We start from the raw sequence: 17,310 nt of genomic DNA, 5'->3' as shown, positions 1-17,310 counted from the left end.
ATAAATTTAATTTTATCTATTTAAAAATAAATAAATAATATTGTTAGTTTTTTTGTTATATAATATATAAGATTTTAGTATATATATTTAATTGGATGAATATTTTATTATATTTTATTATTATTGTATTCTAATTATTAAAATTTTATATTATTTTATTATATTAATTATTTTATATCTCAAAATTTGTATTTTAAATTAAAAATTTACAGTTTCCATAATCTTATCGATATTTCCATCGATATCGATATTTCCATCGATATTTCTATAAATTCATACTTTTAATATTTTCATCGACATCGATATTTTCTTCACTGGTATTAACAATGAAGTGTAAGAATTCACCCAAAAAAAAAAAAAAAACCAATGCAGTGTAAGAAGTTCAAACCGTAAGAAATTAAAACCTTGTGCTGGGAAAAAGGAACAATTTTTTATTTTTAAATGGTATTACCAATTATCCATGTTTTGACACCTCAACAGAGACCCATTTCTTTCTTTGTCCTTTTTTAAGAATGAGAACCCAAACCACCATAACTGTAGCACATCGCCATAACCATATTTTTTCATCTCCTTCTCCGTAGAGATCATAGTAGGGATGGTTTTAGCTCCATCAAATTTGATTCGATTGTTGACACGATCTAGTGAGTAAAGGGAGAGCTGCTTAGGCGAGAGACACCAATCAGAGGGAGGAGAGCTTCCGCAGAAGTGAAGGGGAGAGACGGTCACTTGAGTCCTCTTATCGTGGGACAACGTGGCCGTCTGGGACAACTTGTCCTGTTCTCAAAATTGTCTTTTTTATTTATTTTTAATATTTCTCTTTTTTTTTTTTTTCTTTTTTTTCTTTTTTTGTTTTTTGGGGTCTGTATAAAATGGCTATAAACGCTGAAAGAGTAATAGTATAATTTTCAAGGAAGCAAACATCGAAATTTTCCTACAATTAGCTATAGGAATCTAAACCATGGCTACTTTAGCCCTGCTTTTGCTCTTTTATCTTTTTCATCTTCAACTGGATGTTCATGCATTGCCCTCTTCATCTGATTATGGTAAGTATTTACATATCTCTAATATTTGGGACCTCGGTCAATTAATCAAAAAATAAAATAAAATCGAAGGCATTTGTATGTATATAGCTGTTTCGATGAAAAATATTGTATGGTTGAAAGACAGTTTTAATTGATTCAATCTAGCATAGTCTATCCGTATACTTTATTTAATTTAAATATTTATATAATTGTTTTATGTAATTTGCAGATTTTAGTTACATGAAATCTGTCTACAGTGCCAGTGATCTACCATTAAAAGAAGAGTATGACTATATAATAGTGGGAGGTGGCACAGCAGGTTGTCCTTTGGCTGCAACTTTATCAGCAAACTACTCGATTCTTATCCTTGAAAGGGGCAGTGTTCCTGCTTCATACCCACTGGTGTTGAAGTCAAGCGGGTTATTAACTAACCTCTTGCAGGAAGACGACGGTAAAACACCTGCTCAGAGGTTTACTTCAGAAGACGGTGTTGCAAATGTTAGAGGAAGAGTCCTTGGTGGCAGCAGCATGCTCAATGGAGGATTCTTCTCCAGAGCCGATGACCAATTCTATAATGAATCTGGCATTGATTGGGACATGGATGCGGTGGAGGAGGCATATCAATGGGTGGAAGACACTATTGTTTACCAGCCGAATCTATCAGCTTGGCAATCTATTTTTAGAGACGCTTTGCTTGAAGCAGGAGTTGGTCCTGACAATGGATTCACTCTGCAACATTTAGTGGGAACCAAAACTTCTGGTTCAATCTTCGATAATGAGGGAAGGAGACATGGAGCTGTGGAGCTTCTTAACAGAGGCGAACTGAAGAACCTGAAAGTTGCGGTTGAGGCCTATGCGGAGAGAATCATCTTCTCTTCCAAAGCATCAGGTGACCAACACATTTAACAACATCTCTCTATGTATAATTTATATGGAGCATCAGATTTATCAATCTAGTAATAATAAGATGTTGATGCCAGTAGAAATGACTTGCAAGTACCAAGAATATTCAAAATTTATTTAACAAACATATATAAAAATGTTATTGGTTAACATATTGATATAAACTAAATATAGATAAATATACTTATAAATAACAAAGTGAATTAAAAAATTAAATAAATTAAATATTACGATTTGATTAACAAATTTAATAAATATTTTGATAAGTCTAATATTCTTGTATATTTATATATTGTTTTTCACATTGATACCGTGCACTATAGGTGTGACTGCAACTGGAGTCGTATACAGTGATTCGAAAGGTAGGACTCATGAGGCATTCATAAGAGATGAAGGAGAGGTGATATTGAGTGCAGGGGCAATTGGGAGTCCTCAGCTTCTTCTACTTAGTGGAGTTGGTCCAGTAGCTCATCTTTCATCACATACAATTCGTGTAGTCAGCCAAAATCCTGATGTGGGAAATTATATGTCTGATAATCCTCGTAATAACATCAATATTGTAGTCCCATTTGCATTAGATCCATCAGTTATACAGGTGGTAGGAATTACCAATGATTTCAATTACATAGAGGCACTCTCTCACAATGCCTCATTTACTTTTCCTCAACCTTTTAGCTTTTATTCAAATGGAATCACTCCTTTAGAATTGAATGTGGCAACTATTGTTGAGAAGTTTTCTGGACCTCTGTCGAGTGGCTCCCTCCGGTTGGTTTCATCGACCGATGTGAAAGTTAGCCCAACCATCCGATTCAACTACTTTGAAGAACCAGAGGACCTTGCTCGTTGCGTAAGAGGAATGAGGAAGGTCGGTGATATGCTGAAGACTGACTCCATGGCAGGACTTAAGTTTGAAGATTTAGAAGGTGCCGAAGGTTTCAGGTTTTTAGGACCTTCTTTGCCAAGTAACCAATCAGATGATGCATCAATGGAGGCATTTTGCCGAAGCACGGTGACAACCATCTGGCATTACCATGGTGGATGTGTGGTTGGAAAGGTGGTGGATGGTGATTTGAGGGTGGTGGGTACAAATTCACTTCGAGTGGTAGATTCATCCATATTCAATACATCACCCGGAACCAACCCTCAGGCCACCCTCATGATGATAGGCCGGTAAAAATTAATCTTACTCACCAATATTCTTTTTTTTTTTTTTTTTTAAATTTTACTTTCAAAAATAAATTATATCATTTTTTGTTATTCTTATTTTTTGAACTTTTTTAATAAAATACTTTATTATTAATTTGGTTTTGTCATTGGGTGAACTTTGGGCAGGTATGTTGGCCTTAAAATGTTGCAGAAAAGAGAGGCAGCGAAACAGATTATTTACTATCAAAAAAAATAGTAAATTAGAAAAATAAATTTGCTAAACGTCCATTTTATTGGACGAGTATGGTCAATAAATCATTGTGGTCGGAGTGCAATTATGCATAATGTTTTGTGGAACTTACTTTTTTTTTTTTTGGGATAAAATTTGTAGAACTTATTTGTGTTGGTTTACTGATGGCAATCCTTATTATTTTATATCTAAGAAGGGGATTTGTACTTTTATTTACTTATTCTATGGAAATATCTCCTGACAATATATTAATAATACAATAAAATTTTAAAGCATTTTTCTCTCTTTCTGAATACTGTAAAAATATCATCTTCCTTTTTCTTTTTTTTTTTCTTTTTTTTTTTTCCTTGAATGAACATGATGAAGTAAAACGCTTAAAAAGTAATGGTAAATTATACAAGCTCCCCTTCTAGTTTTAAGATTTTTCATATGCACTTTTTTTAAAAAATTGCACATGCTTCTCCTCTAAATGCATTTTTATTTCACATATTCCAATTTGTTTGGTCAAACTTTGAAAATTGCGGTTATCACACTTTTTGTTTTTTTATAATGATAAAAATGACCTCAATGAAAATTGTCAAAATAGCAAAAGTAAAAAAATTATTCCATATGATAACAATTTATTTATAAATAAATTTATTTGTAAAAAAAATTAAAATAAACTGTAAAGTGTCACCTTTAAAGAAAATATTATTTAAATTTGTTTATTTGTATATGCTAATTTAAGGGCATATTATTATAATCTTGTAGGTCTCGCTCTTTGTGTTAAAAGGGGTGAGGAAGATTGGTGATATATTGAAGATCAAAACCATGGAACAGTTTTTTAAGTGTCAACAAATATTGAAGAAAAACTGTACAGTATTAATTAAGCAAACCAGAATAAATACAGAGGGTTTACAATTAATGTAAAAGAGACAAAAACAAGAGGACTAATAAGCTAAATAAATGTGATACTTATCAGTATTTACAACAGATAAAAGGATACAAGTTAATTATGATTACATAACGGAATAGCTTTTTACACTACACTATCAAGTTTAAAGGTTAATAATGGAGAAGGTTTTGTGTTTTAGGAAGCTCTATATCCAATGAATCTGGAATATGATAAATTTGTGGAAGCTTTTTATAGAAGCACAGTGGAAACCATTTCACATTATCATGGTGGATGCTTGGTTGGGGAGGTTGTGGATGGTGATTTGCGGGTGATGGGGATTAATGCACTTCGTGTTGTAGACGGATCCACCTTCAATAGGTCACCAGGGCTAACATTCAAACTATGGTTATGATGCTAGGAAGGTAAGTATTTTTTTAGACCTTTTTATGCTTAATTGTGTCTGTGTTAGTAAATATTATTGGTTTCTAACAATATATAATCCTTTGTTGTGAACTTTGGGTAGGGCACAGGTATGTTGGACTTAAATGGCGCAGGAAAGAAGAGAAGGAGCAAAACATGCTGTTTTATATGGCAAAAACGTTTCGTTTTCATGCATATTAAAAGTAAAAAGAAAGTTGATAAATAAGAGTGCAACTGTGTATTTAATATTGTCTTGAAATAACTGAGGATGGTGACAAAGTATAATGATAATGTTATCATAATGAATTGTGGCTGATAATTTTTACATTAGCTGTACGCAATTGACTAAAGAGTCACATCATGTAACAGAAAAAACAAACTTGATTTGCGTTATGAGAAATTAGACCTTTCAGCTGGTTAGCCCCTTCAACTGTCGGCAGGATCTGTATATTTCCCCAATAAATACGGCCCATCTCATGAAAGTTAACAAGTGGGTCCGTGGGATGGCACCGGGCATACACTACCCTGTCACTGTATGGGTCCAATACTGGCCCATGGCACCAAAGACGTAAATGACCTATTAATTAAAATGTATACTCAATTGTTAATTCGATGATTTTACCATAAGTATTTTCTTTTTCAATTTATTATCATTTATGTCGTTATATGTTTATTTTGCTTAAATAATATTTAAGTATATTATTAAATTTATATTTGATTAATAATTAAATTTAAAATTTTATTATCAAATAGAATTTATAAAGATTTACTATTTATTATCATTGATAATCATCATTTTATGTATCAAATTTTAATTGAAAAGATTTAATTATATTATTTTTATATTAAAATTTTTAAAAATAAACTATTTAATTGAAACTACTTAAACTATAATTTGACATGTAAACCTCATTATTGATCATTTACTACTAGTAGTGACAAATAATATAATATTTAACATCAAAACTCCAAGCCCAATCAATAAATATAAGCATAAGTTCCATCTTTATTTGTTCAATTTTGTTTTCATTATGTCATTTTTTTATTTTTTTTTGGAAAATATAAATATAAGGGTTTGGTTCATTGAATAAAGGATTTGACAACGCTTTTTGACAAATTATTCTAATCATTAAATGAGGCTGATCTAACAATTCAAAATTATTTTATTTTAAATGAAATATAATTTCTAATAACTAACTGTTTTATTAAAAATGAATATTTATTTGCCATTGATATAAAAAAATAAGATGATTTGTACAGCAACCTTATCTTATTTCTGTATGTAAAATTTAATTTTGTATCTTCGGCATCTCCACTTCTTGTGCGGCCCTATATTTGGGTCGGTGACTTGGCCGCGGGCTTAGAGTCTATGCCTTAAACGGCCCATTTTCTAAACGATGTGGATTGTTGCTAGTGGGTTGCATACGCTTGTGCATGTCGTAATCAGTTTTGACTCGCCGGATAATGTTCTTGTGCCGCAAATTCTTTACCATTTTAAAAATATGAATAAAAAATGCTTTTCTGAATTAAAAAATAAAATAAAATACAGCAATTCGATCATTCAAATTTGATTTCGTTTTGTCTTCGAGGGAATCAATAATCTGAGCTTTTCTATAGACAATAATCATGAGTTTAATAATTTCCATTTTAGCCCATATAGAAAAATTTAAAAAGAATGACTTTGTGTCTGAAAAAATATAGAATTAAAATTATTTAAATGCTAGTTTATGAGTTACTATATTATATGACCTTAGAAGTGTGTTGGAAGGTAATGTCGAAATTGGACTAAAGAAAAACCAATTCAAATCAAACGGCAGCTAGAGGATTTGAAGCCAAAAGAGTAATTAAAAATCTTTAGCGAGAAAAGAGTTTAAGACAATAAAAGCAAGAGAATAGTGATGCTATATATACTAAATATTAATTAAATTAATAAATGATACATATTAAAATATATTTAATTAATATTTTGATAGATATAGTATTATAGATTTAATTGATGATTTATTGAAAAAAAAATATATCATGAGGGTCAATGGTCTAGATTCAAATAACGGTTTCCATATGTATGGAGTATTTTTTTTTTTTTAATAGTTTCCATAAATAAGGCGTTCAGATTTGTGCATGCTGCAACTGTTGCAACTTTAAAGAATTAACAAACCAAATATTAATTGGTGTAGTACATTTTTTGGCAGTGAAATATTGTAGTCATCGGTCAAATCAATGAAAGAAGCGCGTTTCGCTTAAGTCGGAATCCAAAATTTTGTGTTAAAAAATATGATTTAGTTCAATTTAGTTCTATTAAAAAAAGAGACAATATGTAATGTATTTTTAGCCTTCTATTCTGGTTATTCATGCATTGAGCTCGACAGATAAAATGAAAAGAGTAAACTTCCAAAATTAATAGCTATAACATCGATCTTCTAATACTATTATATCATCCAAAGAACTAAAATATATGTATGTATATATACATATATACTGAGAGGCTAGCCTGAGGATCGACCACATGGGTTATATGCGGATCAATATGTAATGAAATTTCCTACCCTTCGATTTGTATTGTTAGCATCTACAGCCCAACTTCAAAGCAACTCTCACGTGAGAATGGCTGGCCAAATTTCCCCTGAGCCCTTCCCGCTCACTGCAACTCACATTCCCGCTCTCACCAGCTCGAAGGATTTTGCCAAATTCCCAATCGCACCAGCAGCAACCAGTATTGCCATCCTTGCAAATCCACCAGATCGCACCACCATTACCATAGCATTGCCATCTTCATAATCTTCTACTCTGCATATCTGTATTCTGGCTCTTCTTATCTGTGAGTGAGTTTATGTTTTATAATTTTTTTTTTCATTTGGTTTTTTATGTTGGTGATTTAATGTAGTCTTGCATAGTTGAAATTATTAAATGTGGGATTGTGATTTGGGTTGAGAAATAACTTGAACGAAGGTCAATCGTCATGATGATTTTCGAAAATTTAGAAAATGATACTTTTCACAGAAAAAGCATGGATGTATGCATGTTGTTTTTCTTTCCTGGTGTATAAATATCATTGTTCATGCATACTGTTTATTGTGTAATAATCAATTCACTTTGTCTATCATAATACAAACACAAAAGAGATATTTGCACCACTTGTTTTTGGGGTATACGAATGGCCAATCCATGCATGTTATACAAGAGAAAATAAGTTTGTTATAACTGGAACACAAAGTAATTCTATTTTGTAATTTCTATATCTACATACACACACACACACACACACAAAGACATATGTATATACATCCTATTGTGTTCCGTTCCAAAACTGCTTAGTTTAGTTTTGAATAAGAACTTTGAATAATTATAATCCCCTTAACATGCTTGACAGATAGAGTTAATAGATTAAATTGATGTCATTGCTTTTTATTTTTATTCTTTTAATAGCCTTTGCATAGATTGGTTAACTCTCATTGATTAAAGAGTTATGTATCAATATTTTTTTTTCCCTTTATCTAGCAAAGATGTAATTATTTCATTGTTATGCAACTTATATTTTTCATTTTCATATGTACTACTAACCTTTTTGAACCCCATGATTCAGATTTATTTATTTATTTTTTTTTTTTTCTGTTGGTGCACGCATATTTGTTTCTTTCATTATAGAGTGTGCTGGATCAGCAACTATAATGCAAACTCGGCAGCTTTTGGCTGAAGTGCCTTTATTTTTGCAACATTTTTCTCTTTTATTTATAAACTAAAATTTCTTAAAATAAAAGATATTACCACCTCTCATGATGGTTTTGCTTTGCTGTCTACCAGGTTACAAATTGATCAATAGGAAGCTGGTTTGAGTGTAGAATAGTTGGAAGCAGATTCAGATTAGAAACATGAGTGTAGAACAGTTGGAAGCAAATTCAGATTGTAGATGAGTTGAAGACATATCCTTACTGTCACATTCAAAATCTATGGATGATGTTTACATTCCCTAAGTGGCTGAAAACTGCAAACCAAAGGTTGGACAAGAGTTTGAATTGATAGATGGGGCACATGAGTTCTACATTAAATATACAAAAAATGTGGGGTTTAGTATTCGTAGCAGTTCGACTAAAAGATGTAAAGGTACGAATGAAGTTGTCAGGAAAGAATTTGTGTGTTTTAAAGAAGGATTATCTTCTATAAAGGACGGTGAGAGAAAAAGATGTCGGGGGATGACAAGAGAAAATTGTAAAGCTAAACTTGCCGTGGTTAGGTTAAAAACGGGAAAATTTGTCATCACTGTATTTGTTGAAGAACACAGTCATCCATTATCAACCCCTCGAAGAGTGCATTTATTGAGGTCACATCGTAGTGTGTCTGAAGCCAAGAAGTCACTAACCTTGCAGTTTTCAGCAGCAAATGTGCCAACTCATCAACAAATAAGCATTATTGAATTTGAAGCTAGAGGTATAGAGAATATTGGGTGTACAAAGAAGGATATATATAACCATGAAACTAAGGTGCGAAATGAATTAAAAGGACAAGATGCAGAACTTTTAAAGGAATATTTCCTAACCGAGCAAGAAAAGGATCCATGTTTCTTTTTTAAAATAGATGTAGATGATGATGGTAAATTGAAACATTGTTTTTGGGCTGATTTGGTGTCTAGAAGAGCTTATGGATGTTTTGGTGATGTAGTTGTATTTGATACAACTTACAACACTAATCAATATGGTATGATATTGGCATCCTTGGTGGGGGTGAACAATCATGGTCAAATGATGCTTTTTGCATGTGCTTTTTTAAGTGATGAAAAAACAGAATCGTTTGTTTGGTTGTTTGAGCTATTAAAGGATAACATGCCGACGAACAACCCAAAGATGATCATTACTGATCAAGATCCTGCAATGAAAAAGGCTATAGTTCAGAGCTTACCAAATACATTTCATAGGTATTGTAGTTGGTACATACTTGAGAAGTTCTCTACTTATTTAAATGCAATCACCTATAGAGATTTTTATAAGGACTTCCAACAATGCATTTGGGAATTAGAATGCCCTGAAGAGTTTGAAAGAAAATGGGTGACTACCATCGAGAAGGCAAACCTAGATAACAATGATTGGTTAAAATCAATATTTGAGCTACGTTCAAGATGGGTGCTTGCATATGTTAACCATATATTCTCAGCTAGAATGTCAAGTAGCTAATGTGTGGAAAGCTCCCATGCATTTTTCAAGAAATATGTTTCGAAAAGAAACTTATTGATGGATTTCATACTTTGATTTAATAGGGCGCTTGCACATCAACGTCACGACGAGTTAGGGGCTGATCACGTTGATATTAATGAGAAGCTTGTTTTGAAATTGCCATTGGAAATGGAAAAGCAAATGGCTGAGATTTACACACGCAAGATTTTTCTTAAGTTTCAAGATGAGTTGTGGCATAGCTTAGTAATAATGCCATAATTTGTTCGTGAAAATGCTACACACAAAATGTATGTGGTCGAGAGTAGTCCAAAAGAAGGTGTTCGTAGAGTGCGAGAAATTGCTTATGATAAAGAATTGGACTTTGCATCTTGTACATGTAAGAAGTTTGAGAGTGAAGGACTTCCTTGTAGACATATCTTGGCATTCTTGAGATTGTTTGGTAACATTCCTTTGCCAAATCAATATATAATGAAAAGGTGGACTAGAGATACAAAATGTCAAATAATAACCGATAAGCAAGGTGTTGAGATAGGTGGACAGCATAGTTCAATGTTGACTTGGCGAGCTAAACTATTCCAACTTGCTTCGGAAGTCATTGATAAAGTCATAATATATGAAGAGGCAAGTGTAATTGTGAATGATGGTCTTCAAAGTTTGCTAGGCAAGATTTAATCCATAGTTAGCAACACGAAGAGTGGAGGCATTTCTGAAAAAGGTAGCACTGCTCATGACTATGAAGCTTTGAAAGACCCATCTGCTGTGAGGGCAAAGGGATGTGCACAAAGATTAAAAAGGGGAAAGGAGAAAGCAACAAATGTCGCAAAGTATAGAGGTCGACATTGCAGTGGATGTGGAAAAATTGGGCAATCGCACGACAAAAGAAACTGTCCACTCCTCAACAATCCGTAAGAAAATAATACATTTACTATTTATTATTCTTATGCAATTTGTATGATCATACTTTATACAAACCATGCTGCTCATCTATATAGGTCCTCACAAAATGAGGAAAGCCCTCAACAGGCCTTGGAATGTGATTCTGAAGTTGAGTTTGTCTTCCACAGGTATGAAACTAAGTGGTGTCGTATGGCCTTCGACATTTTATTGAACTAACATGCTGCTAATCTAAGGACTTGCTGGACTTTGGTAGGTCTGCATGAGAAAACAAAAGGATGACCTATTTTGTAACAGATTTGGGAGAAGAATTTGTTTTCTTATTTTGGTGTGCTTGTCTGGGATTTTCTATCTTATAGCAAGCACTATCAGCTGACTATGTAAAATAGAGATGTGTTTTGATTATTGGACTGAATGTATGCTAGTTTTGCCATATATTCACATGCTACTCTTTGTGTTTAGAATGTTTAATTTTTGTACATCATGATAAATGAAGAGAAGAGCGGCCATTTTTGCAACAAATTATGTTCTTCCACATACCACTGCCATTTTGCTCTACTTCAATATTCTGATCTGTCATGTTATTGATTTACTTCTAAAATGCCACATTGTACTTCACCACCTTAGTTTATTTGTTAGAAGACTTATTGGCCTGTTTATTTCATCTTTCTCATGTTTTTCCTATGCCTGTTTATTGGACTTATGCTTATTAAGAATTTTCTAGCCTCTACTTTGGTGTGTTTGTCAATGGATAGATTGGCATCTCAAAAAAAGTTCTAAAAAGTCTTAAGCTAGATGAAGCACACAGAAATATCCTATGGGACATTGATAATCGAAACGAAAAAGGAAAGTGCTTTAAAGAATAGGATGCTCAATGCTGTGGTAAATTCTATAAAGAACAAAAAGTTGATATTTTGCTCGTTGGTTTTGTAGAAAACTAGATTATTTTCATGGGATTCTGTCATTGGTTGGTATATTTGTTAACTAGGATAAAAAAAGCCATAGTACAAACTAGTACAAAAAACTTAAGAAAGCAAGAAAATTAAGAAACCAAGCTTCATGATTACTGTTCACGCATACTGCTCACGTGAACTGTTTACCTGTGTTTAAACATTCCTTTTTTTCTTACATTTTTTTTTCTTTTTTTGTCATATTGCAATAACTATCAGCTTAGTTACTAAAAGAGAGTTGAGTTATGATTATAAACTCCTTAAATTGCCATGTATTGGAAACATGAAGTCTTGTTTGATTATTTGACTAAATGTATGCTAGTTTGCCTTTAGTTTAGTTTGCCATTTATTTACCAATGTGGTTTACTTCAGTTAGCAGGAAGGAGAAGCTGGAGATTGATGTTTATACACAGGTATTTTAGCCAAAAAAAAAATCTAAAAAAAAAAAAAGATGTTTAAACACATGTGAACAGTACACGTAAACAGTATGTGTAAACAGTACATGTAAACAGTATATTTATACACCAGGAAAGAAAAACAACACGCATACATCCATGCTTTTTCTGAAGTCACTTTCTGAGAGTGCATGTTAATAAGTAATATGAATACATTGGTTGAAGCCTATAATTATATTCCTTTCAAAAATAAAATCTATGTGATTTGATGGATCAACATTCATTTGTATACATATAGAGGACACATATCAAGGAGAGCATGTGATGGAGGAACAATAGCAACATAGCTTGGCAACTCGACAACATAGCTCGGCAACTTGGCAGCAACACAATAGTTCAGCAACAGCACTAGTAGCAACACAGCAAGCTCGGCAGCAGCAACAACAAGCTCGGCAGCACCAGCAGCAATGCAGCAGCACCTGCAACAGCACCAGCAGCAACACAGTAAGCTCAGCAGCAGCAGCAACAAGCTCGGCAGCACCAGCAACAATACAGCAACAGCACCAATAGCAACATAGCAGCACCAGCAGCCTTAAAACAGCAGCAACTTCATCATGAACAGTAACAAATGCTAAAATAGGGGAGAACAAAGTGCTACGGATAGATTGTAGCATTAGTATGAAAAACGAATATGATAAAAACTTGGAAAAAAGGTTGTCAAAGTTTGGGATGTAATGACATTAACAGTAAATAAATATGATAACTTAGGTGAAATCAGCAGCATAAATTTGCTTGCTCGTGAATTACACACCCTGAATACCAAATGAAGATTTACAAATTACAACCAGCACATATCATCAGAAGTTAATATTTACCTAACTGGACTATAGTGTGCAACATCATTGCAAAACTTTGTTGCCTTCTCTAAGCAATCAATTAAAAATAATTCAAATGCACAAATGAACTAAGGTTATGTAACCTTCCAATCTGAATTTCACCAAAGCAAAAGGAATGTGCCAGAGTGAGGCGCATACAGGATAAGAACACCATAATGAAGATAATGATCACTATTACAATATTTGCTGACAAGTTAAGATTTAAACTAAAACCAAGAATGCTAAGAAAGCATATATAATTTGAAACTTACCTCCAAATCCTTCCTTTGATACCATTTCCCTTTCAGCATGAACTCTTGATCCAATAAATCAACTTTTGGATCATATTTAGCCCTGCAATCAAAAAAAAAAAAAAAAATCCATAGGCTTCATGCTTTAATCCTAAGAAATTTCTCAGACCAACAAAAAAAATAAGAAGTAGAAGACGATTCTGCCTAAGCTATTCTTGTTGGTATTGGTGGTGGTGTTCCCATTTGTGTTACTTTCCTTGTAACAATGAATAAACTAAACTAATATTATTTGCTTTTTCCAAAGCCATGCAAGCTATAATGAATTATAGAGAGAGAGAGAGAGAGAGAGAGAGAGAGAGAGGCATGGCTGTACGGCAAGAGGTACAGATAAAGCTTCACCCAAAATAGGAATCTGAACATCAACTTAATACAAACAAAACATACAGCGAACTTAATAGCATACATATGGTGCTACATAATTAGTTTACCAACCGAAAAAACATATATATTGCTTGACTACATTACTAGGCTAACATTTTAAAGAAAATAAATAATAAAAGTACAAGAAATATGACAGTCTTAATGTCATATTGGTCACTCCTCTTGGTATTTTTCTGAATTGCTTCAAGTATATTATTAGATTTCTCTACTTGCAAAGATAAAAGACGAACTTCACCGATAAGTACATCTATTTTTTCTAGTTTAGCTTCCTCTTCTTTTGCCCAAATGAATTTACCACATCCTTTTTCCTGTGGCAAGTAAACATATATAATTTAATTATTTTATAAATGAAAACAAATAAAAATTCAACACATAAAAAATTATATACAACCTGTTCTCCATTTAAGCATTTCCAGAATTGACGATTTGGATTCTTATCTGTCATTGATGTTTTTAAATGCATATATTACCCACATGAGCACATCTGGATCGGTTGAACATCACTAGTACTTGTTGACATGCTTACACAACTAATCTTCAGCTATGACTTCTAAAGAATACAAGGCAGAATTTAATACGCTATAAAAAACCAAAAGACATAAAAAATGTAAAACATAAAAAACCACCAGTAACCTTTCTACATGAATGAATGAATCTGACTTAGCAATACCAATGACTATAAAGCAATAGCAATAGCAACCACTACATATATATTATATCTTTTCGAACCTTTTCACTTCAATTAATTATCTTAATTTTTTCAAAAGCTTACATGCATTTTTCCCACTAAGCATGCGGGGCTTGATATTTCTTCCATCTTAGCATTTAAATTGGTTCTTTTTGGGCAAATGTATATAATACCATCCAATTATGAGGATACAGCAATAAACACAATAAATAAATAAATAGACAATTTTTCTTTGTCTATATTCTGCTGTAGTAATTCCCATTGGATTGTAATAGCTATCAGTGAAACCTTGTCAAGTGCCAGTTTTGAGTTAATATTTAACAAGTACTTTTACCAAGAGTTTTCATCAGCTTGACAAGTGCCAGTCTTGTCTTCTTTGCTTTTTAATCTAGACTATCTATGTGATCACTAAAAAGAACATGAAATCCATCCATAGACTAATAATTATTCCATGTTATCAATTAGATTCTTAAAGAAAGCAAAAACAGAGGATCGTAGGACCTAATTTTAAAAAAAAACAAATTAAAAAAAAAAAAGGATCATAGGACCTCGATCATAAAACCATATCAAGTTTATATTCTTATTGCTTTATATCCAAATAGGATTGCAAGACGATTAATCGGTTTAGTCTTTTTTAATATATTTTTGATAAATTTTCAGAAAGAACAAGGAGGTAGCATTGGAATCATATTGGAAGTAGAATGGAATGAACCAATTAGGAACTTCATAGCAGACGAGGTAGGTGCTGAAAGGGCTCAGTTCTAATTTACTGCCTCCTTGGATTGAAAAAAATAATAATTAGGTGGTCCAAAGATCACATGTCCATTTCAAAAACTTGTATGGAATTTATATGACGTGACAGTCTTTGTTAGAGGAATCAAGTAGTCCTACAATCACATGAAATTTGCACCTTTGATAAAATAATTAGATGTTAGTGAGATCATCACATGGTCTACTTCCACACAACTATGTAGAACCTATATATGGTCCATATAATGTGACTTTTTTTATGAGGAACAGAATCAAGACAGTTAGTTTGGGGACCGCATTGTAAAAGGAAAAATATATATATAGCAGCATATCTGGTTGCAACATTAACGTTTCAATCTCCCAAGTTTATAATTTAATTAATACTGGAATATACAATCAACAATCAACAATAAACAATCAACAACCACTAAATACAAGGCAAAAGCAGAAGTTGCAGATTTAACCAGGACACTCTTGATGGTGGAAACAGTTCAAAATCTGGGGCAGGGCTGGCAGATGGAAGCAGCCAAGTTTGAACTTTCAACAAGCCTATTTATTGATAAATCATATCTAGGTGTGAAGGGAATAAAAAGCTTTACTCAACATGAAAAACAAATTAAACCATTTCGACTCAGACTTATCAATATTCATAGGGAAACAAAAAAAATAGTCAAAATAATTTAAATATTTTCCTCCACTGTTCTGGTAACCGATCTGAAACTATAGTAACACAGATTGCTGAATTTCATTTATAAAGAACAAAAACAAAGATAAGCAAAAGGAAAATGATGAAAATCTGGGGTAGGGCTAGTCGGTGACCCGCGGAAGCAGCAGAGAAGTTGTGGCTTTTATCTGGGGCAGGACTGGCATGGGTGGGGCTGAACGGCTATCTTGAGAACTGGAGATCGGTGGCTTGCAACATCACTAGAATGGAGAAGAGAAATGAAACTGCAAATGGGAGGAGAAGAGAAGGGAATTTGCGAATGGGAAATGGGAGTGGAGAAGAGAAATGAGGCTGCGAATGGGAGGAGAAATTGGAGAAGAAGAGAAGGGAATTTGCAAATGGAAATGGGAGATTTGGCCAGAGAAACGAAGCTGCGAATGGGAGGAGAAGAGAAGGGAATTCTCACATGAGACCAGCTTTTGTCCAGGACTGTTGATGCCAAATGTGCAGATCAGAGGGCCCAATTTTAATCACATTTTTGGACCGCACGTAAGGCATGCGGTCAGTCCTTAGGCTAGTCTCTCTGTATATATATATATATATATATATATTCATTATTATTTTTGATGTTGATAAATTCAATGGTAAATATATGGTTTCCAGGGATGACTTAGGCGCTTTTAGTTCTAACATTTTAATTACTCCTAAGAATAGGTGAATTTCCATTCTCATGACAATACAGGTATTCTTCGAATTTTTTAATAAAAATGAAAACTTTATTTATTATAGTTATCTTTTCTGTTATTTATTATGTAATTAGCCATTTGATCTATCTTCTATTTTTTGTATTGACTTTTGCACAAAATAGAAAATTAGGTGTTACCTTCCAACACCCTACAGGTGTAGAGCTATATTCTTTATTGTCGTGTTCCAGTTGTATCAGTATTTTGTGTTCTAGAGATGAAGTTGCAAGAACAACAGAGTCAATGTTCCAGAAGGTTTTGGACATGTGGTGCATGTTGACAGAGTCAATGTTGACAAAAATCTGCTGCATTCGACTCATCTAGATCACCATTGACGATTGAGCTTGAGCTACGCTGCTCATTATGAATTGCTTCTTCAAAGGTTGGAAATTCAATATACTTGATGAATTTGTAACCCTTGAAAATTGGCAAGATCTGAGGTCGCCACACAAAGAAATTGCTGTCGTCAAGCTTAATCAGGTTGGTTGGAAATGGCGAAACCATAAGGATTTGACTGGTTCCAGCCATTATGCTTTGCTCTGATAGCATGTGAAAGCTGTTTGGTAGATAAGAAAATGCACCAACGGGCTAGAACTATAGAGAAAACAGAGAGAAGAACAGAGAGAAGAAGAAGAATGAAAAATAAGAAAATGAATTTTCTGCATTAACGTATTTCAGCTTGCAACAGAAGCTAGTACAGGCATGTATTTACAGGACTCAACTACGACGCATGCTTACTCTTTAGAACTACAGTTATAGCAAAACTAAACACGTGACTAAGCTAACAATTGTAACTAACAGTGGTAACAAACTAAGCATGTGACTCTCTTAAGCTTTTTGTTGACTTTCATAAGCTGACGTGGAGGGTCTAACAATACA

General features: G+C 33.1%; 2 protein-coding genes across 2 annotated transcripts; both read left to right on the top strand.

Moving 5' to 3' along the window:
* Positions 1-480: 480 nt before the first annotated feature.
* Positions 481-3,533, top strand: LOC132800150 ((R)-mandelonitrile lyase 2-like). The gene is made up of 4 exons (XM_060813164.1): positions 481-1,043; positions 1,252-1,911; positions 2,249-3,095; positions 3,258-3,533. The coding sequence occupies exons 1-4, from the start codon at positions 959-961 to the stop codon at positions 3,325-3,327; spliced, it is 1,662 nt and encodes a 553-aa protein (XP_060669147.1). The 5' UTR covers positions 481-958; the 3' UTR covers positions 3,328-3,533.
* Positions 3,534-8,805: 5,272 nt separating this feature from the next.
* LOC132800357 (protein FAR1-RELATED SEQUENCE 5-like) lies at positions 8,806-9,780 on the top strand. Its single transcript, XM_060813844.1, has one exon. The coding sequence runs from the start codon at positions 8,806-8,808 to the stop codon at positions 9,778-9,780; it is 975 nt and encodes a 324-aa protein (XP_060669827.1).
* The last annotated feature ends 7,530 nt before the right edge of the window (positions 9,781-17,310 follow it).

The sequence above is a fragment of the Ziziphus jujuba genome, chromosome 1 (assembly GCF_031755915.1).
Source record: "Ziziphus jujuba cultivar Dongzao chromosome 1, ASM3175591v1".
Taxonomy (NCBI): domain Eukaryota; kingdom Viridiplantae; phylum Streptophyta; class Magnoliopsida; order Rosales; family Rhamnaceae; genus Ziziphus; species Ziziphus jujuba.
This window is presented reverse-complemented; position numbering and strand designations above follow the sequence as displayed.